General features: G+C 36.5%; 1 protein-coding gene across 1 annotated transcript in view; it reads left to right on the plus strand.

The window, feature by feature from the left end:
* Positions 1–8,347: 8,347 nt before the first annotated feature.
* The window catches only part of LOC139725792 (disintegrin and metalloproteinase domain-containing protein 10-like), a 50,023-nt gene continuing 32,413 nt past the window's right edge, over positions 8,348–25,957 (plus strand). Inside the window, exons 1-2 of the mRNA XM_071636872.1 lie at positions 8,348–8,550; positions 13,240–13,378. Of these exons, the coding sequence (XP_071492973.1) occupies positions 8,502–8,550; positions 13,240–13,378 (188 nt within the window). The 5' untranslated portion in view covers positions 8,348–8,501. The remainder of the gene's footprint in view (positions 8,551–13,239; positions 13,379–25,957) is intronic.

Raw genomic sequence — 25,957 nt, forward strand, 5'->3', positions numbered from 1 at the left:
AAAGGTGCCATAAATGCTAACATGCCTTACTGTAAAAGTGGATATTTTTTTGCGCGACTAATTTTAAGTAAGAAGAGTTTCGCGTGTTTTTAATTCCGCGGAATCAAGACATCATCTACTGGAACATATATATGGCTAACAAAAATATTCGCATGCTTTTATTTTCGCGCTAGTTTCTGGTTGCGCAAAATGCGCACAAATTTCAACACTGCGAAAATTTCCACTTTTACAGTAGTTCATTAACTCTGCATTAATGGCTAAGTCATGAGTTTAGGACAATTATGATGAAGATTATGATTATTTTTAGGATCTACCGACTCATTTTGAAGAAAAAAAGAGTGAGTGAAAACCCAGTATTTTCTGCCAAATGCATAATTCTTTGAGTCACATGAACAAGATGTTTATATTCAATGTCAATGATAGGAGTTTAGTTAGTTGTTTTGAAAAGGTTAATGGGAATTATTGTGCATTTATTCATGACTGGCAGACTGTGTTTCTATTTCATCTGATAAAAAGTGGTGTTATTGGTCATATAGTTTTTTATAGGGAATAAAATAGTGTTAAGTACAATTTATTTTCAATTCTTAAAACACTTCTAAAGATCTGGAATGAATTTTGTGTAGTTTGTTATCCTTTGGTAGATGATAATGACATGTATTGTATGGACAGACACGTATTTGGGGCAAATTATCCACAGCAGCTATTACGTTCAGATTTTACGTAAAGCTTATCCTTACACATCCTTTCTACGGCAGCCACTTGCTGATATTATTTTGTCTGCTGTCATATTCAGATAGGCATGGGAGAGATAGAATGGATGTTCAGATGATAGCACAGATATATAATGGACTTTATGTATCATGATGTTGCTGTAGAGTCATATCTTTATGCAAACCAACAACATAAAATGATGGGGCAGCCCTTCATATGTTGGACTCTTTCAAGCTTATGCCTTTATACTGACTGCATGACTACATTGTTCTTTTGTCTTGCAAACAAATGAAGTCAGTGCTTGGAGCAAGCTACGTAAGATACAATTGCAATATAACATTCATTTGTCTTCCATATGCAAAGTTTTCTTTGATATTTCTTTTTTACTTTTATTCTAGAAAGATCATCCGTCTTACACGCCTGGCTCACAATACATTGATGTTTGGACTGAATTTTCTTTCCTGATGAAGACTCGGGTTTCTCTTAGTTTGTTGACCCACAAAGAAAATCAGCATTATTCGCTGCAGCTCACATGTTGTGCGCTAACATTAATATTATACTCAGAGCAGACCTGTGCAGATACTGCTTTGGATTTCATCTTCACCAATGTAATGCCATTTAGATCTCAATACATTTTCACAATTTTTAAGCAGACAAGCTTGAACTGGGTAGCCATATATTCAATGTTAATGCTTTTTGGACAATCAGCTGAGGACATACTTGTGCAATGGCATGAGAAGAAAAGAAAAATGCTTATTGCTAACATCAATCTACAAAATATAACAGACTAACTCCTTGTACAGTCGATGAATATGGCTGTTGAGTGAAAGGAAATGTAAGTATTAAATGCCAGACAGAATCTTTCTAAATGTGTTGCAATACAATGAATTAATGTATCAGAGAGATTTACAGCACAAAATGTGTTATTATTGAGAATTCATAATGGAATTATATACAAAACTTATTTCTTATCTCAAAAGTTCTTATGACGAGGGTCATCATGTTCATTTTTGCATTTGATGAGTTTAGCATGTATAACATGAGTTGAGATACAAATCTTTGTGATTGATTTGCCTTCACAGTTGTTAATATTGGTGCATTTCTTACCTTGGGACATTACAGTGTGAAATTATTTGTTTATGGAGTTATATATAAAGATAACAGTGTTCATTTAGAAATTGCACTGAAATGTTTGAATGATATATTAAAATGCAATCTGTTATGATACAGGTATTATAAAAACACATCTTAAGTGTCTCTTAAATACAGATCCTGGTTTGAAGTGTGTGTGTGTGTTTGTGTGTGTGTGTGTTGTGTGTGTTGTGTGTGTGTGTGTGTGTGTGTGTGTGTGTGTGTGGTATATTATGCACTGCTGCTGTTGCAATGTCTTACAGGTTGAGAGAGAGTAGGGAGGAGGAGAGGGAGCCAGTAAGTTAAACTTATGATAGCATCCCCTGAGAGATTTGGGTTCAAAGTTTACATGACAAGGGCTATTTTAAAATTATTTCAATACATCCAAAATTATGCACAGATTAGTAGCCAGGCTATGAACCACGTGGTGCAATTATTTATTGATGTCGCAGCATTATCATATGGAAAACATCACACAATGAGACTCGGTGCTCAAGGAGTGAGACACCAGGATGCTTTGGAACACACACTTCAACACAGGAGATGTAGTTTGAAGAGTGGATTTGTTGCAACCTCGCATGTGCGGTGACACGACATTTGCTCCTGCGACAATTGCTCCGGTCTTATATTCTCCAAAGACTTAGGGTTAGGGTTAGAGTTGTGATAGGGTTTTAAGTTTAGTTTGACGTGAGGATTAGGATTATGGACAGGGTTATGTCTGTGGCTACAATTTATGTTTGGCTTAGTGTACAAATATTTCATGGGAGCAATTGTCGCAGGAGCAAATGTCATGGAACCCGCATGTGCAGCTTGCTCGGTACGTCATGTAGTCTTTTTCCAAATCATTTCTATGCATACATGACAGATGTGTAGAATGAGTCCATAACTAGTATTGAAGAATTCACGAAGAAGAAGTGAAACCTAAAGGAATAGTCAATTGGTGGCTGTGTCTGAATTATGTCAGCAGTAACATTGCACTATCAAGTCAGGAGTCGGAAATCAGAAGGGCGCCAACTACGCAGATCTTATGCCATGGTTTCTACGGGTCCCACTTGGGAAATTGTTGTAAATATTGGTCTTTCAGTAATTATGTTTTCAGGTTGGTACTAAGGATACCTGTATGATAAATCTAGAAAGAATCCCTAAGATGTGAAATGAAAATACCAAATGGTCATCTGATGCTGACAAAATGGATATCATCTTGTAAAATCTACCCATATTAAGGCTGGGCGTGATCTCCTTCGAAAAATCAGATGTGCCGTAATTCGGCTTAGGTTCACAAATAGAGCGCATTTTATTTAGGTATAATTATGCTTTTGTGTTTTTTGTGTTTTTCAATTAATTTGTTGTCTGTTTGCTTATTTGTATGTGTGTTGTTTGTTTGTCGTTTGTTTTTGCGGGTTTTTTTTTTTTTTTTTTTTTGGTGTGTGTGTGTGTGTGTGTGTGTTTTTTCCTTTCTTTTAAGGGGGGGGGGGGGGGTACGGGGTTGTAACGTTTTCTGCCTTTTAATGACCTCTCCTGGTCGGGTTTTAAGAAAATTCCCCTGGAGAATATCACGATTGAAGCAAATACGTAAAATGATGATGGAATTCCTTACCTGATTCTTTGACATAAAAGAGGAACTCACTTAAATTTTGAAGTAGTATCAATCATTTGCAACACACACTTTTATTTGAAATTCATGAAATCCAAAGCGCAATAATTGCCTTTCCATTCTGTTCCTCGACACTCTTGGAGGGAGTAATAATATAGTAGGGAGGCAGGTGAGACTATTACTACCTGTAGCAAAGTTTTTTTCAACCTTGTCTCTCATTTACAAATATATTTCTCTTTCATAAATCATACATACGCACATACGAACGTGGATTATTTTTTGAATGATTACAAAAGATATCTATGAAGCTTTGTTTGTTTTTGCTCTTCAGATAATGCGACAGAGCATAAATTTATACACGAAGGGTAGATGCTGTGTTATTTTCTATTTTCTTCATTGAATTGAAGTGTAGGTAAAGTCTTTGATCTATTGTATAATTTCAATCCTGTTATGTACGAATTTCACACAATTCATTTTCTTTTCAGTTAATTCTACTTTGTGCATAATTCATTAAGGTATACTCCGTCTAGTGATATTTGAGATATTATTTCGGCGATAATGCTTATCAATCTGAATACAAATGTCGAGGGTAAAACCATATAGATTGATTTAGAATTGAGATTAATCAATCTTGCTGTCTCAAAATATCCAAGTACAGTGATGATAAAAATGATGATTACAGATGATTATTACGAAGGTTTGTTAATCCGAAAACGAAATAAGGTTCATAATTCCGAATGTTTGTTTATACACAACTTCTTTTTATTTTAGGGTTAACGAACCTTCGGAATAACGAACCTTTTATTTTATTTTCGGATGGACGAACCTTATTTCATTTTCGGACTAGCGGTCGAACCTTCGGACTAACTAACTTTTGGGATAAAATGTTTGGATTAATCAACGAACCCTATATCATTTTTGGATGGACGAACATAGGTAAAGTGAGTTTATGTGTTTCAGAATAACGAACCTTGTCGCATCTTTTTTTTTTTTTTTTAAGTCAACGCATGGAGCGGGAAGTATCATTACAATAATTATAATAATGATGATGATGATGATGATGATGATGATGATGATGATGATAATAATAATAATAATAATAATAATAATAATAATAATAATAATAATAATAATAATAATGATAATAATAATAATAATAATGTCTTATTTATCCAGGGTAGCCTCTTCAGTGTTGCCACTGCTCTACCAGAGGGCCTTGCCATTGTTAGCGTTGCCATCGGTACCCATTTATACACCTGATGGGTCGAGAGGGACATGGCGGGTAAAAACATCTTGTCCAAGGACGTAAAGCACTGGGCGGGAATCGAACTCGGGTCCTCCGAATAAGTCTTATCCACTATGCCACAACCAAGAATCACTTACAATGTGTTTTCTTCATCTGCTTCCTTTCGCTATCATTTTTTTCACTCTGTCCTTTTCATCTTCCATTTAAAACACTTTGATCAACATCACGTCTTCTCTCAACATTTCCAATATCCCTCTCATCAAATTCAGGAAATGTAATATATCATTGTACCATTGCGTCGATTATCAGAAAAGGGCTAAGATCATCATGCCTATGATTTCAGTCAAGATTATTACATCATCTTGTCATGGATCTAATTATATTTTACAAAATTGGAAGAGATACAAAAAAGTCTCACCTTATTTTGGTAGTTGCACTACGAAAACTCTTGGCGTACTCTTGTATATTGAACAAAAAAAAAAATGCAAACGAAAAAGCCTTTGTAAAGCATAACTTAACTTTTCTATTCTTTTCCCATTTTCTAGTACCCAATCACAACAAACCGTCACGATCAATGATTCAGGTTACATTCACAAACTTCAAATTTCTTTGTAAAGTACAATTCCATATCATGTTCAAATTGCCTAACACTTATAGCCAGCAACTAATACAAAATGATGAAAGTTCATTACAGTCAGACCGGAAATGAGGCAGTAATGTGGAATTTTAACGTTTCATTCACTTTCACTGAATAATAGGCTACACTGGTGGCAACAACACGTATAAATCTCGGCTTGATAGGGCAATGACACACTACTGGAACTAATTATTACGGAACGCTCACGGGAATCTCCCTATACATGCATGACATGGGGACAAAGATATGAGTGAAACTTGAAAGAATGTAAGACGCTCACACACACTAATACACAAACAACTAAACCAAACCAAACCAAACAACAAAAGGACAAGTCATTTGTTGTGGTTTTCATTCATATTCTATTTGTTTTATTTTGTTTCGCTTTGTTTTGTTTTCGGGAATAATGAACCACTGACCGACCTAACAATTCCAATAGGCCTGTTATCTATCTAGGCCTATCTATATCTCTCTATCTCACCGTCTCTCTCTCTCTTTCTCTCTCTCTTCCTGTCATCGAGAAGAGATGAAACCTGATGAGAGATGCTCATATTCTTTGGAAACAAATACACAAATGAAAGCCGGAATATACAAAAGAAAACAAATATGTTCATTTCAGGCGTGGTCCAGCTTTATCCTGTGTCAAGTTTCAATTACGTCGCACAGTGCATGACTCATTCAGTTTGTCACAGGTGACTGTGCATTGTAATGAGATGACAAACCTTATTATTTTGCACACCTCCTTGGTAACAGTACCATGCTAATGCTCACTATTATGTCACTTTATACCAAAGCTAAAAGTGCTAAATTCATCTACCAGTGCATTCTGCACGCGATAAGGATGAATGCTAACGTGCTATGGCGGATAAGGCTCTAAATTTGTATATACAATTTATATTGTCTGGAGTTCTAATCCTGCCCGATGCTTTCATCCTTTGACTAAATGTTTTGCCCGACATACACATGTCAATATAAACACGTAAATTAATCAACAGAATCGACATACATACGGTTGATTCCAAACAGATTACTTTTACAACGTGGATATCATTTCCTAACCAATGAACAAAAATGATAACGTAAAGAAGATACATGCACACACATTTACTTCACACACACACACACACACACACACACACACACACACACACACACACACACACACACACACACACACACACACACACACACACACACACACACACACACACACACACACACACACACACATCCACGCGGGCGCGCACAGCCGATGAGCTGAAACAGGACACTTTTAATTTTTAGGGGGCTGGTTGAAGTGAATGTAGATTTGTCTTTTGTAAAATACATTTTGGGACATTGTACCTTTTCCTAGTTGTCATCATCATGGTGATTATCCATCTCTTTTTTTTATTATGATAACAATGATGATGATGATGACAATGATGATAATGACGATGATTATAATGAGATTAACAATGACACAATCATTGTTGTTATGGTCTTATCATTTACCAACGGTTGTCTTATAGAAACTGCTCTCCCACGGTGAGTTTTGTCATTTTTATTTCCCAAGCATTGGCAGGTTTGGACCGAGGCTCGACTACCATGATGTACAGAACCATTACAAGAGATCATCAAACCATTTGAGTTTGTTCGCAAAAACCGATAAGTCCATTTTTGAAGATTTTGAAATACAGTCTCTGTCATAAAGTACAAAATAATTTATACATTTTAAATGATATTGGTCACTACTAAAGGTACATTTTTGAAGTAATGGTCAAAAGAAGCAACAATTTTCTTATAATTCTCTTAATTTTTCTTGACCTTTAATCGCAAATATATCCATTTGGCAAATATGGACTCGTTGGTTTTTGCGAACAAACTCTTCATTTGATCCCTGGGATAAAGACATCAAATGGAGGTTTCATGTATATATGAAAGAGTCAAAATCATACACGTAAAAGATCCCGCTTCATCCATTCATCGCAAAGAGCAGGGTGAAGTGGTCCCACCTCACATCCAACCAGAGGGGTGAATTACCTCCCTGATCCAACTGGACCCCATGGAAAAGCTTATAGCGTAGCTGTATATTGATGGGCTATCCATACAGCCATTATGGAAATGAACAAACAAACAAGCAAACAAACAGCATTTCCATCGATGGAGTTATTTAACCAATAAATTTCAATATTTATTGCATAAAATTGCATGGTCCTCGGATTAATCTCAGACCAAATCAATACGAAATTTACTAATACTATTAAAAGACAATGGCTGATTAACTTGTTTCATTGCCGCTATGTGCATACAGGATTTTCATTTTCATATTTGTTTATGTTATTTTCCTTTTCATCATAAATAATTTGGTAGGCCTACTACTAATAATCATTAATAGGTCTACCGAATTATTTATGATTATAAGGAAAATATATATAATAAAAAGGAAAATAGCATAAAAAATATTAAAATGAAAATCCTGTATGCACATGCCAGGATGATGATTAATTCTGGTTATGAACAACTTCACCTATTTTTTTCTTTTGCTTTTTTGCCCACAAATAATTTCACAAATAATCTGCCAATTCTTTACATGAAAAAAAAAAAATGGCGATGAACACAGTATGTTCTTTTGTACGTATGGTTAGTTTACCTGTTTCTTTATGTATCCCATCTTTTTTTTTTAATAATCGCGTATTCTTTATACTCCTATGTTGTTGTTTTTCCCCATACATAATGAAGTGGAAATTAATAATAAATTTTAAAAAAATGTAAAACTACCTGGATTGTTTTCAGTCATTGTAGTTTTTACAGCATTCTCAATAAGATAGGCCTAATGAGTAATATAAAATCATAAATGTTCCACCATTGGACTCAAGTGTAGCGTTGATAACTTTAGCAACATCGTCAACGTCATCGCATGCACATTGTTTCAACCAACTGGGCAGCAGAGAATCAATCGTATGTAAACGTACTTACCACCTGCGGTGCCTGTGTGTTGTATGAGTCGTTTTAACAACACACAGCGTGCGGTACACAGTCTAGTCAGTGTATGTATGGATGGTGCGCAATAAAGAGAGCTTCAGGACTTTTGTACAGGAAATACGGCGGCAGCAGCAACCTAGTGTCGTTGATACCGACATCTGTGCTGGAGACGAAAACACTTCTACTATAAATTGCCAACACAAAACGGTGTAGTCGATATGATCACAAGGATAATTCTACTTTTAGCCCTGCTGGCTGGGGCTTTAAGTAAGTGTTTAACTCTTTGTTGTTTGATAATCGAGTGGAATATCGATGATGTTAGTGAGTGGTGCTGTGTAAATCCCATTGCCGTGGGAGGGTCTTGACGGACTGGCGTAAAACCCTCCCTGTAGTTTCCCTCGCCTAGCGCGTACGTTCCCGATGATGTTGTAACTGGACAGTACACAGCTGCAGTATCATGATAGTAGTAGCAGAGTCCAGCTACTTCCACAATATTTGTGCTACAACAGCAGATCTACTGGATAAAGTGTTCAATTACAGGTCTTTCCAGCATAGTTGGAGTGATCAGTTCAGTATAAATGGCGGTATTTCCCCTTGCAGATATGGATGTAACAAACACAGTTTTATGATCAGGATGATCGATGAGTAAGCCCTAGCCAGAGTAAAATAGACCTAACGTTAGATCTACCCCAGCACCGGTACTTATCTAACAAGTTAGTGAGTAGTGTTAAATGTGAATATATAGCCATAGGCTTTAGATTCAATAACTGTTGAAGTCTGTGTATATATATATATAAATAAGATTAAGAAAAAACAGACAAACAAGAATTAGTTTGTACGACACTTTACAGCTGAAGAACAAGAAGTTCTTCTTACACTCATGCTTGTAAGGTTTACTTGCACTCATACGTCATACACATCATGCATATAATCTTTCTATACCTCATCTATGAGAGAAGTTTTATTCCAGACACAACACGACTATACTATGGAACAGCCTAACATTACCAGACCAAGTCATCAATTGCACCTCTCCTTTAATGTTCAAGGAAGAGGTGAAACATCTGCAGTTCCGCTAGAGGGCAGGAGCAGTTTTTAGCAGCACATGTTTTAATTAGCACCATATATGTGTGCCTTCGACTTCATAGTGAACATTTTGAAATAGACTGTACATGCATGACTGCACCTCGCACCACACCAGTACGCTGATACACCACACCAGTACGCTGATACACCACAAGGTGGTGTGTACTTAATTGAAAGAAGAAGAAGAAGAAGAAGAAGAAGAAGAAGAAGAAGAAGAAGAAGAAGGAGAAAAGTATTGTTAAGACGAATATGTTACATTCATGAAGTTTGGCTTTATATTCATATGGAATGAATTTTGATAATATTCAAACCAAAAACAACAACAACAACTGAAAAATTCCTTCTAGTGCTGTTCTTTTTGAGTAGATATCTAGGTTTTTTAAAAAAATGTTTGTTTTTGTTTGTTTGTAAGCTTGAGCATTCATTATCTCAAAAAAAATCACAATAATGCATAATCACAATAAGCTCATTTGTATGTTTGTTTTTCTTTAAGTATCTCTCCAAGACTTGAAAATGGTGGGTTATTTACTACTGTATAGGCTGTACTTGTAGCATTACCTTGTAGTTTTATATCACACTTGTGATGACACTTCCACGTATTTTGAGTACGGTATTTGGAGAAGAGAAGAAAGTATTTAAATTGTAAAAGTGTTATTGTCACTGTTGTTGCATATGTCTTGGGATTAGGCTACAACTATTGTATGACTGTATTGATACTTGGATTATTGTGTTATTCACTGCCGTCTTACATTTTTTGTCAGTTTCCACCTTAACAAACTGCATAATTTCTGCTGTTAGCAGCTATAAACTGTAAGATACAAAGTCTTAAGTTCTGTATTGCATTCCAATTTGCTTCAAGGAAGACGGTGCTTTTGTTAGCTAGCTCAGAAGAATAAAAACACCATCATTTCTTTTAAGTTTTAGTACAAGTTACTTTGAATGTTTCTGTTTCAGCCTGTATTTTTTGTCTGCTCAACCAACTGTTAGATAGAATCACAACATGTAGGTCTGTCAACATTTTCATCGTGGCGTCAAAGCCGATAGTAACAATGAAGTTTGTGTCATAGTATACAGTTTGTACTCCAATACCAAGTTGTTTTTTAGTGGTAGATGAATGTTTAGATGCTTCCCTGGCCAGGGAATGTTGGGCTTTCACACTAACTTTTAACCTTTGACCTTTTGATTATTTGTTTGAACCCCCAAAGGCCCCCCGCCCCCAGTTACAGTCCTTCAGAGTGGTGCTATGAAAAATGCTGTCACAGCAAATTGTTTACAATGCTCAAGTCAACATTTTATGTTAATGTCACAGCTGAAATGTTTTTACACGTTGAATTTCAAGACCCAACATTCCAGTACCATTGGAAGAGAATTTGTTGCAAGAATTCAGAACTTGTTTAGTAGTCCCTCATTATTTTATCCTTGTTAGTGGTATTAACTAACATTATCTGCAAAAAGATCCTAATAGGAATACAAATGTCTCACTTTTTGCTTCATCAATAATTAGACTACATTCTACATAAAACTTTGACAAGTTGTATCTTTCAAAATCTGCTGCATTCACTAACAAAACTATTGGTCATTTTAATCTTTAACATGTGAACAAAGTAATCCATGCCTACAGTATCCCCAACAACAACAACAACAACAAAGAAGTAAAAAGACACGATTATACATGAAACCCCACGTTGCTAACATTTTCAATTCACATCAATATTTTAGGACAACAAAATCCTACCAACGAGTCACAACTAACAATTTTGTTGTTGTACACTGTAATTTGCTGTTAAAAGCATGTGTTCTGTACAATATACATACATGTACGTATGTAGGCCTATTGAGTGTTTTATAGTCTTCAGAAATAATTTACAGTGCCCAGTTTTTGACCCACAACATGTACACTACACAACAATAAACAGGAATTTGTACAATGTGAGCACTGTTCAAGTCGAAATGGACAAAAAAATGCACATTCCATCTGTTCTACACTACCAGCCCCAGGTGATGCATGGGAATGTAGACAAGTAGTAGAACATCTCTCCCTTTACGGGGATTTTTGCTGGCCTCTTAATTTTGAAAAGGAGTAAAAAAAAAATATATATATTATTGGCATCTTACGGTAGCATACAACATACACAACCTGTATACTTGATGTAAGAGTGGACTATATATGAGTGTACAATGTACAGTATATACATCTGTGATATCCTGTTGTTAATATTGCACAGCTGTTTCATGATGCCCAAAGATGCAATCTTGGATTAAAAAAGCAAAGCAACCCCCCCCCCCCCAAAAAAAAAAAAAAAAAAAAAAAAAAAAAACACAAACAAACAAACAAACAACAAACAACAAACAAACAAACAAACAAGAAATGTATGAGATAAGAAATAGAACAGAAACTTCATAACAAGATTTTTATTATTATTATTTTTTAGTGGTTGTGAACAACCTACAAGATTCCAACATTGTGTATGATGTACATGTATGGAATTGCAAAGAGCTGTATACCAAGACGTATCTACGAGAGCAGCTCAGGTACATGAGCTTTTTACACGTATGGCACTAGAGGAGTCATTTGTGCATGTTTTGCTTTTGCCTACATGTACGTATGTCATTTGAGAGTTGATAAGTATACAGTTTCTTCTTGTGGTACATTTCATCAACACACTTCAGTTACAGCCTTGGCACTATGAGAATGACTGGATAGGAAACCTCACACTTACAGTACCCTTGCCTTCCTGAGATCAGAAACTCAAGTCCTATGTAATCACTCTATCTAAACTGAGTGCAGTTTCCATTTCATTATGATTGGTAGCTAAATCCACATCAAACTGTGAGTCTGCGGCAATACATATTGTAGCCTGTCATACTTTCATGCTATGCTAGAGTTTCTGAAAATCATAATGCCTCAATCATACATGTATTGCTGGAAAGTTTGATCGTAATTTGTAAAACTAATTGCATTCTCGATGGCAAAAGGGGCAAAAGTGCATTAAAATACAGAAACCGGAATGCATGTGATACGGAAGTCTTCACTCTAGTCCAAGGAACAATGAAACTTTTTCTCTGCAGTGTTAACGAATATTGTCCGTTAGCCACATGTAAGTAGTTCTTTAAAGGTCTTTACACGCACTTATACAAAATTTGCTGTTTCGAGCTTTTTTTATGGTAACAGTTTTCTATTTTTGCTCATCTTTGCGTTTTGTCTGTGGCAATCAGTCCTTCCACAGTATGTCTCTTCCAGAGATTCAGATGATTTCCGTCCTTTATGAAAGCAAGTCTGTGATCATAAAGATTGAGCTACAGAAGTTTAGATCAGCAATTTTAATGAAATTGTTTGTTTGTTTGTTTGTTGATTTGGTATCTAAAGGGTATGTTATTTTCATTCAGGCCTTTTTCAAATCTGAAATTGTATACTTTAAGATACTGTTTATGCCATATATTCAGTGAGTCTAATTTCTTGTGAATTTATAGGGTCTTCCCAATGATTTTGCAAGTGGTTAAATTCACGATTATAGAGTACAGTACCGGTACTGAATTTAGAAATGTACAATATATGCATGCATAAATATCACATTCATGTCGGGATCAGAGTTAATACTTATGTGTGTTTTAAATCCATGAATATGACCCGATGTGGGAAATTCGCAAATATAAAAACCTCACAAATTATTTGGCGTATACGGTTATTTAACCGATTTTGCATTCAAGTGTTTGACCCATGCCCTTGTACCTCAAGGAACCTGCAGTCAGTGCAAGATGTCACTTACAGTATCATGCGTACAATACATTGTAAACAAAACTTGTCCAAAGTCTGTGTACTATAAATGTTTCATTGTAACTGGAATCATAACATTCTTATTTACTCACCAGATGCTGAGAGGCTGAATCGATATGTCAACCACTATGAACTTCTGAACTATAACACTGATGAGCTCCATTCCAGCCATGAGAGAGCCAGGCGGTCAGTGGACAGTGCAACGGTGGAGCTGGACTTCACAGCTCATGGCAGGTGTGTTAGATGATGCTTTCTGTTTCAGATGCAAAAGTGTGTTAACATTTGAATTCATACTCATGGAAAACATTCACTCTACATAACTCTTTATGTGTCATGGTGGAAACCCCCAAGCTTTGCTTTGATGTAAATTGTATGAGAAATCTATGACTGTTTTTCTTTCAAATGACCAGTAGCTACATCAATGTAGAGGCATGACTTTTGCACACAAAACAGTTACTGAAACTTAGTATTTCCCACCAAATCCAGTAGGGAACATCGCTTGATAGTCAATCACCACGTAAAATGCAAGGTACATGTATGTAAAGGAATGGAATCGTAAGAAACTCTTTCTTTGTGCTGTGGCTTTTGGCAATTTATCAATCAGTTTAGGTAGGTTTGTGCATTTGAGCACAATATGCGAAGTTGGCACACCGTCGACTGAGTCAGGCGTGCGAACATGGCACATAAAGATTTAAAGTAAGAGTGAATGTTTTCCATGAGTATGAATTCACATAACAATAACACTACTGAAATAGTTAAAAGTATGAATTCACATAATAATAACACTACTGAAACAGTAAAAGATTCTTGTTTAAACATTGGAAGAGTGATGTGTGTATTTCTTTGAGCCCTGAATGATTCCTTTGGAAATATGTTCTCTGATATAACATTCAGGTTGGGGGGGGGGGGGGGGGGGTGGAGGGGGGGATTGAATTGATGTTCATGATGATTAAGCATGGATTAGAATTTTATTCCTCGGACTTCTTCTATTCACCAAGTGCAGTTATTGGTGATTGAAGCAATAGATATCACTTATGATTATTAAAAGGAATATTTTCTTCAGACTACATGGATTTAGGAAATGGTAGAAAAACAAAGAAAACCCCTCAAAATTAGTGAAGCACTCTGGCAGCTTAGGCAATCAGACACTTCATTTAAAGGTTATTGATTTTCTAATGTGCTGCTCCCTCAAATGACAGTTCTGCAAATATTCATTATGTCACAGAGTAATGAGATCATGAGTGATGAAATACTTTAAGCCCTTATCACTTTTTTTTTTTTTGCTGAATACACACAATTTTAAAAACTATAATTGCAAAGCAGACATAAACCCCATTGCAAATGTGAATTGATGAAGAGTCATTTGGCAGAGAGCAGTCAACTGCCGAATAGAAAACAAGAAATTGTAGTTTAAATTTGAACCATGAGATCATCCATGGTGTGGTTTTTCAAGCCAGGAGTGCACTGTACTTCCCTTCTAAAAGGTCAATTACTGAGTGAAGGATGTTGGCTTTTGTCCTATGTTTCTGAACTACATGTATGCTATACAACTTGTAGTATGCAGCATGCATACAGGCCTAGTGGATTGATATCAGGCTCTTGGCTTGTTTGCTGTACAAAAGGTAACAAGAGAGCTCTGTATTTTATGTTTCTCAAGGAAAACTTGCCCATTCCATCGAGTGTCAATATAAGAATTTAAGTTTTATAATGATCTTGTGACTGCCAGACCAAAAACTGAACATACACTTTGTATACAATTTACGATGTTATACCTATTGTCGAAAGAGTCAATTAATTGATAACACTCGCTTGAGTACCATATGATAAAATGTTATTTAAAGAGTCAGCTGAACATCATGTACAACATACTGATAGTGGGGAATAAGGGATTATTTTAATGGTATAAAAGACAGAGATAGAGACTACTGATGTTTCTTCGGTCATATCTTTGATCTGTATACCGTGTTTATGTGTGTGTGTGTGTGTGTGTGTGTGTGTGTGTGTGTGTATCTGTGTCTGTTTGTGTACTGTATGTACATTGTAGATACTGTGCATGTTTCCCGCGACATATTTCTACAGTTCTCTCACAGTAGAATGAATATTTATCGATAAAGTAAAGTACAGTACATATTGGAACATACAGTTTGTAGTTTACATATGTAGATAGCTTCTTGTGAAATACATGTTTTGCTGACTTGGAGAAAATCTGTACTTAAATGTTCATTTAATTGCAGTGTTGTCCAGGGGGGCATTTCACAAAGCATTTTGGTCAGATATTTTTCCGACAAACTGTTACAAGCTACTGAAATCCTTGCATCTGATTGGCTGAGAGCAAATTTGTCCGACAACTTTGTCGGACAAAATGCTTCATGAAATGCCCCCCAGGTTAATTGCCTGTACTTGCTATTTTGTCTGACCACTTCAGCAGAATCATACTATGCTAATTCCCCTACCATGTACGTATGTAAACCTGAGCCAAATCCAATTCCAATTCAAGTCCCTAAACCCATCTCCATTCCAATCTCATTAACCTGGGTGAAATGTAAAACGATCCACAGCAGACCAAATTGTAGTTCAATGAACGAGAATGAAAGGAGTATTAAAAGCAGGACCGTTCAGGGAGACTCATGTTTGAGATGTTCCCATGGCAACGGAGGAAGATGAGTCACAGATCAGTAACTCTACCTTGAGCAGCGCCTCAGACAGTGATGCTAGGGATGCACCCTAGATACTGTACATGTACCTGTGAGGGCTGCAGAGAGATGCTTCATGCTATTAAAGTGTAATTTGAATAGTAAAAGGCTTCTCTCATAGTTTGTAGCGATGCATCACTGTTTCAGATACATATTGTACATTGACTACAACTCACAGTCAAGTGTTAAAGTTGTCACTTGATAGTTATAAAGCAGCTGGCGGATCCAGAGGGGTGCACTCCGGGCAAGCCCCCTCTTTATTTTTTGTTAAAGAAATGAAAAGAAAAAATGGGGGGGGGGGGGGGGGCGCATATGCCCCCGTTTAATTTTGCAAAGGTTCCTCCCCTTTATGGAATTCCTGGATCCGCCCCTGTAGTGTAAAGTCAGTTTTGAACTTGGATCGATGATGAATCTTGTTTCATAAGAGAGCTGTCAAACTTTATCATGACCTCTTCCATGGTGTATAATAATGGTACAAAATTAGAGTGTTGTTGTCAGACCTGTCATCATGATTGTAAAGTGAAGAAAACATGCTAGATGCTTTATATCCCCGATTGACCGGTACAGAAGTTGATGTTACGGACATTTAAGATTTTGTTGATATGCACTAATGAAATATTCATATCATGGCTTAGGAATTGTTCTCGCACATGTAGCTAGATACACAGAAGCTGTACTGTCAGTTATAATCTGTCTAGTTCTCTACTGACCAATAAGGGAAGCAAAGAGGGTGACTACTGGCCACATTAGACAGATGACCAGTGACCATGGATCCATTTTTAACAGTCTTGTCTTTGGGAATCTCATTCTTAACCTGTTGAGGACGAGTCCCGAGTATACTCGGGCAGGTGTCTATGGGAAATGCGTGTTGTGGCAAAATGAAACAGTCCTCAATGGGTTAGATTTATAAATTCAGAGTAGCAAATGTCAAGAAGTTAGCTAACTCTCTTACATTGTAATTGTAGAAGGACAAAAACTGCTTCCTTCATTCACACTCATACCTCGTTGTATTTTGTGTACCGGTACTGTGTACGCCAAATATTTTGTGAGGTTTTTATTTTTTGTGAATTTCATAAGTCAGATGCTATTCACAAATTTAAAAGCACACAAAATTTTTAAACCTGATCTAGACATCATTGGGATGTGCAGGCATACATTTTTCCATTCATTACTGTACTTCACAATTGCGAATTTTATCACTCGTGGAATTGCAGGGAAATCCTGATTCATGAAAAATTATTCTTGCTGAATACAACTTAAAGGACAAGTCCACCTTCATATACATGTGGATTGAGTGAATGCAGCAATATTAGTAGAACACATCAGTGAAAGTTTGGGGAAAATCGGACAATCCGTTCAAAAGCTATGAATTTTTAAAGTATCTGCGTAGTCACTGCTGGATGAGAAGACTTCTATAGTGTATGATGTCATATGCGTACAACCATATAAAGAAAATAAAAAGAGAATTTCACAAAACTTTACTTTTTGAATTAAGTGCACATTTCTTCGACTTGTTACTGACATATGTTAAGGGTAATATTATTCCCCCTGCCTTCTGAAAGAGAGAAGTCAAGTGTTCTTTTGTTATGCGAGAAAAGTGAGAATATGTTGAATTTTCTTTATTCTTTCTTTATGCTGTTGTACTCATGTGACATCACAAGCTATAGTAGTCTTCTCATCCAGCCTTGAGTGAGCAGAAACTTTAAAAATTCATAACTTTTGAACGGATTGTCCGATTTTCCTCAAACTCTCAATGATGTGCTCTACTAATATTGCTGCATTCACTCAACCCACATGTCTATGAAGGTGAACTTGTCCTTTAAAGGATGTATAGTTCTGGTCGAGGTGAGGATTTACATGTAGCTATTAACGTTTTGTGAGATATTCAGAAACCACTCTATGAGATGTCAAAGAGCATGCAATTCTAATGGGTATCAAAAGTTTATTTGATGAAAATTGGTTTTGAAATGGCTGAGATGTCCAAAAACAAGGTTAAACAAAGAGATGCTAATAAAAGGCATGGCCTGTCGCCCTTGATTATTATCACTTTTTTGGATATCTCAGCCATTTGAAAACCAATTCTCGTCAAATAAATGTTGAATCCTTCTTAAAATTACATGCTCTTTCATATTTCATAACGGGTTTCTCATTATCTCACTTAGGAATGCTCAAAACATGAATCTCCACCTCAACCAGTACTGGACAGTCCCTTTAATATATGGCATATACAATGTAGGTATACCTATGGGGTAGAATCAACCCAGCCAGTCAACCCCCTTGTACAATGTATGTGGTATTAATATTGTGTCCAAGCATTCTGTACCATATCTTTGCCTTTGCTTTTATTTCACAAAGAGTTCCCCTACCAACTTGTACTGACTATCAACCTTACTTGCAGTAAGCACAGTAATTTCCAGGCCTTCCCTTCACGGTATTGTAGGATCTATGCCCCGATACATGAGGCAGGTTGCAGCTTGCCATGAAATCATACAGAGTATGCCTCTATCTATGGGATGACACGGGAAGCTGGTGGCATCGTTACCTGTGAAGGGATGGACCCCCCTGCTGTAACCTTTCGAGATAAATGAGTTGCATCAAATATTCACAATCTTGATCCTTTTTTAGTTTTCACGAGTGACAAAATAAGCACATGCCCCAAGAGAGAGAGAGAGTAAGAGAGAGAGAAAAAAATTGCTGCCGTGCATTTCTACTGCCCAATCCATTATGTTGTGTTAGGTATAACACTTGATGGTAATAGAATTACATGCGTAGAGGCCATTGCACCTTTCATTGCATAAATTTTTGCTTTCTGTTTATAAGCATTTCTTGTAGCATATGTATGTCATAATTAAGAAATGTGATAGACTATATCAAATTGAACTGAATTCTGTTTCACTAACATGAAGAACATTGAGATCAAACAGTAGGTGTTTGTTGTGTACAAATCATATGATTCCCAGATTAATACACTTGTATTAATTCAAAAGGAAACGTGAAGTTTCAGTTTGCTCCCGGAAATGATTTGAACACCAAGCCATCAATGTCACACAGTACTACCAGTGTGGTATGTACAGTGTACATTGGACGTGTGCGATCAGGCAATGAGCATATGAAGCAAAACATTTAATGTAGGATTTGACGAGTCAACTGTAAAATTGTACATGCCCTTGTGCATGGTACTGTGCATTGATAATGAAAGAATACATTTTTAAAGGGATAGTACAGTATTGGTGCGGATGAGAATTGGGCTTTTAACTTTTTGCGAAATACCAAGAAAACGCTTATGACATAGTACAGAGCGTACCATTTTAAGAGGAATTCAAAATTTATTTGATGAAAATCGTGTTTGGAATGACCGAAACATCCAAAAACAAAGTAAAACAAAGCGATTGTAATAAAGTGTGGGTCCCACACTTTATTAGAATCACTCTTTTTTGGATATCTCAGCCATTTCCAAACCAATTCTCATCAAATAAACGTTGAATTCCTCATAGAATTACATGCTCTTTCATATTTTATAAGAGGTTTCTCATTATCTCACCGAAAAATGTTAGAAACCTGAAATTAGGTCTCAACCAAAACTGTACGATCCCTTTAAAGGGGAAGGCTAGTACCTGATCAGTGGGAATCAGTGCGAATGCTGGGGGATGATTGTTCCAATCCTTGTGGAATTCATTTAAGAGTACGTTATATATCTACTGTTGTGTGAAAATCATTTGCTTCAGAACGGTCTCATATTCAAGTAATGTGCAGATTAATGCCCCATCACTGACCAGGGACGCTTACCTGGAAACATTAAACTGCACATTACTTGAATATGAGACCATTCTGAAGCAAATAGTTTTCACACAACAATAGATATGATAATGTACTCTTGAATGAATCCCATAAGGATTGGAACAATCATCTCCCAGCATTTCCACTGATTCCCACTGATCAGTTACTAGCCATCCACTTTAAGATGAGTGTTGCATACTGTGTTGCCTTGCTGTCAGAGGAAACACACAGATCAGAGTATGGTCCATTGAAGTTAGAGTCTGTACATATACACGTACCATGCCTAAACAATTTTTGCTTTGAACAACTGCTACCATATGCAGTTGATCATTCCGCCATACACAACTGGCATCTTTCACATTTTTCGAAACATTGATACCAAATGTACTTTTTTTGTTTGTTTTTCAGAGTTAGTTGATACTTAAGATGTAGATGTACATTGTATCTCCAGCTCAGTTGTCAACATACAATTGCCAAGAGTTTTTCTCATCTTTGATTTCAGCAAATATTGTGATTCATAGTTCATGGAAAAATGGAAAAAAAAAAATCAACTGTAGAAAATATCCTGCATGTGACCCCTATCATACTCTGAAACATTTCTGTTGATTTGGTGCCAGTGTATGAACACAGTTTGTTTACCATGGGTGATAAGTACAGGATATCACCTGATATGTACCTAAAATGGAGTCGAGTGTGTTGGTAGTTTACTCATTGCATAATTAGTACTGCTACATGTACAAAGTATGTGACTGTTTCTGTGCATCATGGTGTACAGGTACATGTACATACATGTATAGTGCACATACAGCCTGTTACTATGTATTATGACTTGCTATCAATGTAGTTCATGAATGTACATGTAGGGCTTCATATATTGTACATTGAAGGAAGGTGTTATATAAAGCTGTACATTATGCTGGATTTGTTTGCTGTATTTCAGAGCTACTTCTTCCTTAAACATGCCATAAAACAATATTCAGCACCAATTTTTTTTATTTGTTTATTTTTTTTAAAACAAGTAGCAGTGTAGAAGAATTAATCCCAAAGAGAAAGATACCGTACATTGTGCCTTTTTTTTTTTTTTTTTTAAGTGGGTAATGTGCAAAGATAAAACACAGGTGGATGATAAGAATTGGAGAATGACTTAACAAAAGACACTTGAGACAATTGTAATTTCAAAATGTCATGGTGAAGATTAATCTTAGTGTGTGCATTCATTGATACTGGGAAAAATGGATAAAATTTACTACAACATTCCCATGGTTAAAGATGCAAATATTGAGAACATGGTTGAATTTGATTTATTTGTAACTTCTCAAACTTTTTTCTCAAAATTATCTATCACAGTTGTTGTGATCTCAGGCTTGGTAGGGTGGTTCCTATTTTAAATTCCAAAGAGCATGTACATGGAACAGTCAGAGGAAAAGGAGAATGGTATGACAAGAAGTGATGAGGTGCCCTTTGTTCCCGATATGGTTCATTGTAGACTTTACTCCAGGAAATACTATTTGAGTTAGAAGCCTTTGAGCTTCATTCAGTCACAATTATTCTTGTACCAAGCCACGCCTGGTACAGCACCATTACCAACAAAAAGCTGTTTCAAGTACAAATTTGGGGGAACCACCAGAGGCATTAGATTCTTCTTGTCTTTGTAATAGTCGCACATATATGTAGGGCCTTTCCACCTCCTGTGTGTTGCTCAAAGCTCTTTGATACAACATTCTCTCCTCTTCCAAACTGGTTTAAAAACCTTTAGCGCACTCTCCCCTGGGGGAGAATACCTGTAAACATGTAAGGTCGTGGCATTTGTATGTATACACAAGAGGGGTTCAGACATAATTTATCAAAGTGAAAAGTCTTTCCTGAAACAAGTATGTGCAGGAATACCGAACATAATACAAGTTTCATTTAGTAAGTACAGTATACAGTGTAAGACGAGGGGGTTACAGAATTCAAAAATTCAATGATTTCCATGAAACATACCAGTCACAATTTATGCAAATCAATCATCTGGAAATGATGTCATGCTTTGAAACCACCCCATTACTCATATTTAATTCATTTATTTTTCTTAATTTCGATAAGGACACATTTTATTATTCAACAGTGATTTGATGGGATGGACATAATTCATCTATTCATTTCATTAAAAAAAAAGAAGATTTGCATCTGAGGTCAGTGGAAGATTTGTGAGGAAATGACCGTACCACATCATCTACTTTGCATAAATTGGTACATCCAGTATTATCGTTTTGTAAAAAACATATAATGTATGTTACACTTCAAATTTCATGATATAATTTTTTTTTTCATGCTTTGAGGTTTGGCGTTTATCAGCTTTCCTCAGTTTGAAACGGCTTTCCATACCCACTATCAAAAGTCATTTCCAAAGTCCTTTACAAATGCCTTCCAAAGTAAATCCCATTCATCAACTCATCGGCGACATGAAAACTGTGGTCTTGTCACTGCGCAGTTGCATAGCACCGTTTGACCCGAAGAGAAGGGGTCATACACGTATATGCTACTCTGCGTATTACCGTATTATACAATGCGCATGACATGCACAAGTCTGTAATATACACGTTGTACTGTTTGTGATGTATACACATGTGTTTGGCATGGCACGCGTCTTTTCAGAAACCGGAAACACATGGTTCGTAAGCGCAGTAGAAAGTCGTTTCAAAACAGCTCTGTGTTTATCTCACTTCTAGAAACATGTTTCTGGCTGAAATCTGTTTCGGAAAGCACAAATTTGCGGTTTTCAAAAAGGCTTCCCGAACCCCATAATCAAAACAGCTTTGCGTTTATCATCTCTAAAAAAATCCCTGAAAGCTGTTTGAAAAACCTATTTCTGCCAAAAAAAAAGAGTTGATGAATGCACCCTATATTACACTTAGCTTGATGCTTGCTAAGCTTTTCCATCAGTTGTCAAAATCCATCCAAAAGCTTACATTGTAGCTTGTCACTTGCTAGGCTATTTCCACAACTTTCAGAATCCATCCAAACTTTAGTTGCCAAGCCCACTCAGGTGTATATGTAGCAACATGCCTCAGTCCAACATGAAGGCCATGGCAACACCAAAAGGATTAGGAGGATTAGTTAATCCCTATTCATTGACAGTTAGTTTCCAGAAGTCTGTGCCAACTGGAAAAAAAAAAAGCACTCCAGCATATGCCAGTTGACAAATAAAACACAAGAAGGATTTACAAGACAGCTTCTATTCTGCTTTGTTTGATTTTACCAGTTACCCAGGATGTTTGACAATAAAGTACTGTAAAACGAGGAATTTTCGCGTGCATTTTAATTTCGCGAATTTCGCGAGCGCCAAAATTCGCGAAATTAAAATGCACGCGAAAGTTTTTGTCAACACTACATGCATTGAACGGCAGTGGCAATTCGCGAAAATTTCATGCCACGAAAAAGGCTGTCGGCTCCAATTCGCGAAAATTTCATGCCGCGAATATATCATGTTTTACAGTAAGCATTAGCATGTAATGTAACTTTCAGAACCTAAATTTTCACTATCGAGTTATGACATATTATAGTTATTTTTCACACATCTTTCACACCTAAGCCAGTCAACCGTGTCAGTACCTTTTGGGTCCTTGGACGTCAATACTGTATATTCCTAAACTTTTTGTTGTAATATTTTTAGTCCACATAATGAGTACTGTATGGGACTATGAGAATTAACTCTCCAAGGACAAAGACATTAAATTTCTAGAAAGATAGCCTCAAAATAAATCTAGCCATAGCGTGTCAACATTTGATCTGAGGTGATTACAAGTTGTATGATGTTTTATATTCCAGGTAAAATGCGCCATGACTATTTGTTTACATGTATGTACCAAACGGAGATTCATAATCCCAATACATTTTTTGTATACAAATTTTCCAGTGTGTTAACCACATCATTTACAGCTGATTGGGAATCTTCAAAATGGGGCCGTTGGTTGATATTAGAACCGACTTCATAGAAATAGTGTTTGGAAGACTCTTTGTTTCTTTTAGATACTACTGTTTGAAATTTTGCTTCCTGCAGGGATGTTGACAGAAGTAAATAAGACACCCTTTCATGATTTTATGTGACTCTGAACGTCAGTCCTTTAAACTCTTACTGTACTTGCAACCATGATAGCTTCAGTAACATGCAGTAAGGCTGTGCTTATCTAACTTGAGAGAGAGAATCATGTTTCAAAACGCGTTTGGAACGGTGTTTGCAAATGTGGTTTGAAACGCGATTCTCGGGGTGCCGCGTTTACATGTATCTAACCATGATACAATCGTGATTCGAGTGTTGTTACTGCGCAGGTGATTTGCGCCATTCGACCCAGGAAGTAAAGGTCAACTGCATACCACCAAACATGCCTCATCATTCACACACAAGTAATGGGTAGAAAACACAACCTGAAACAGCTGGGAGCTGACCTTGAGATAGGAAAGCGTTTCAAAACGGCATTGCGTTTATCTACTCGCAGAAAGGTGATCGTGGTCTCAACCGCGTTTCAAAACGGCGTTTCTAAACATGTTTGAAAAAACAGTTGCGTTTATCTAACCCCAGAAAATGCCTCAAATGTGCTTAAGATGGTGATTCTGCCGAATTTTTTTTTTTTTTAGATAAATGCATCGTCAATGTCTAAAGTGTATGAGTGGGTGTATGCATAACAATTGCTGACACGAACATTCTCTGTGTCAATGTTCATTTGCAAAGCCAGCAACACTTGATTGATGGCAATTGATTTGGGTAATTTTTTTTTTGGATGGAAACAATAAACCCTCGATGATTCAATTTGCCTCAATTAACCCAGATGGCAGTGTGAGTGAGAAGTGGCTTCCAGCCTATCCCATATTCAAGTACTGTAGTCTCCCACAAACATCCTCACTGCACTACAATGTACATCTTGCATTGGAATTCACATCCTTGAAAGTTGTAAGGCAACTTCAAATATTGTACTCATTATTAGCTTCATAAGTGATTGGCTTTGCTTTGCCTTGCATAGCGTTAAGTTTAAAGTTACTCTAACCATTTATCTATTATTGTTTTTTTTTTAATTCTCCCTGCTCCAGTCTAATCTACTCTATGCGTAGCATCCTTGATTTTCTTAATTGCCGCTTGACAGTGACTTCGCTTTATAGATAATTTCACACTTTGAATAGCAAAAATGAGACATTGGAGGGGAATTTAAGATTTTTAGCCTCAAACATGGTAATACATCTACTACTGATAAATTCCCTTTTCTTTAGTTTGATACCTACAGTCAAGATTATACAACTGTAGGTAATACACACATGTGGTTGGTAGATATGCTTTCAAACTACTAGAGCAAGATATTTTTGCAGCGTAAAATTTTCACTAATTGGAACCAAAGGCGCTTTTTACATCGTATGGCATGAAATTTTTGCTAATTGCCACTGGAATTCAATGCATATATAGTGTACACTATTCTAAGAACTTTCGCGTGCATTATATTTTTGCAAATCTTGGCTCTTGTGAAATTTGCAAAATTAGAATGCATGTGAACATGCCTCGTTTTACAGTAAAGATTTGGTTCCTCGGATTCCAATTGCAGGAGTTGATTAATTTTGAAGAGCTAGTACTTAGTTCTAACAGCATAGTTCACAGCTATCGCTTTAATAATGTGTTAGCGTTTTTGTAGACCTGTGATCTCTTTTCACAGCTGTTAATTTTCATAGTGTGCATCATGGCTGTGGCTTTGTGTTTTACAAATGCCAGGCTTAAAAGTGATGCAGCGATGATATGCAGTATACCTACATGTATTTCAGTACCTAGAGAGCCTCATGAGTCATATGGCATGTCCTGTTTGAAGGAGTGTGTTGACAGGGTGGCATAGTGCTTGCCAGTAACTATTAGCGATAACTCAGATACGAGGTCACGTGGTAGGCCTGCCATGATGGGTTCTCATCGGCTGCCATACAAGTACAAAGCAATGCACTTCCCTTGTGAAATTTATCACATTCTCTCCATCAATTGCTCATCATCAGCACATGCTTGTAGCCTCTCCTCTCCGGGAATATTGAAGTGCAAATAGAGTCATACTTCAAGACAAATTCTGCCCCAGTAGAAGTTTGTATGATACGTTTTTAGGTAAAAATATATTGCAAGTGTTTGCATTGGTTCTAAGTTTATTTCCATTTTCAGTAAAAACAAAATATACACGCAAAATGTAGAATGTCGATACATAAAAACGAGTATTGAAATGGACACTTCTGCCATTAATATCGGAAATCAAGAAAGGAATACTTAACCCTGTGAGACCTTGCAGAGTAAGTTCCCTTTAATGATAATAATAATGATGATGATGATGATAATACTACTACTACT

This window comes from Diadema antillarum, unplaced genomic scaffold (genome assembly GCF_040938485.1).
Source record: "Diadema antillarum isolate AM-2024a unplaced genomic scaffold, OU_Dant_1.0 seq00000059_RagTag, whole genome shotgun sequence".
NCBI lineage: Eukaryota > Metazoa > Echinodermata > Echinoidea > Diadematoida > Diadematidae > Diadema > Diadema antillarum.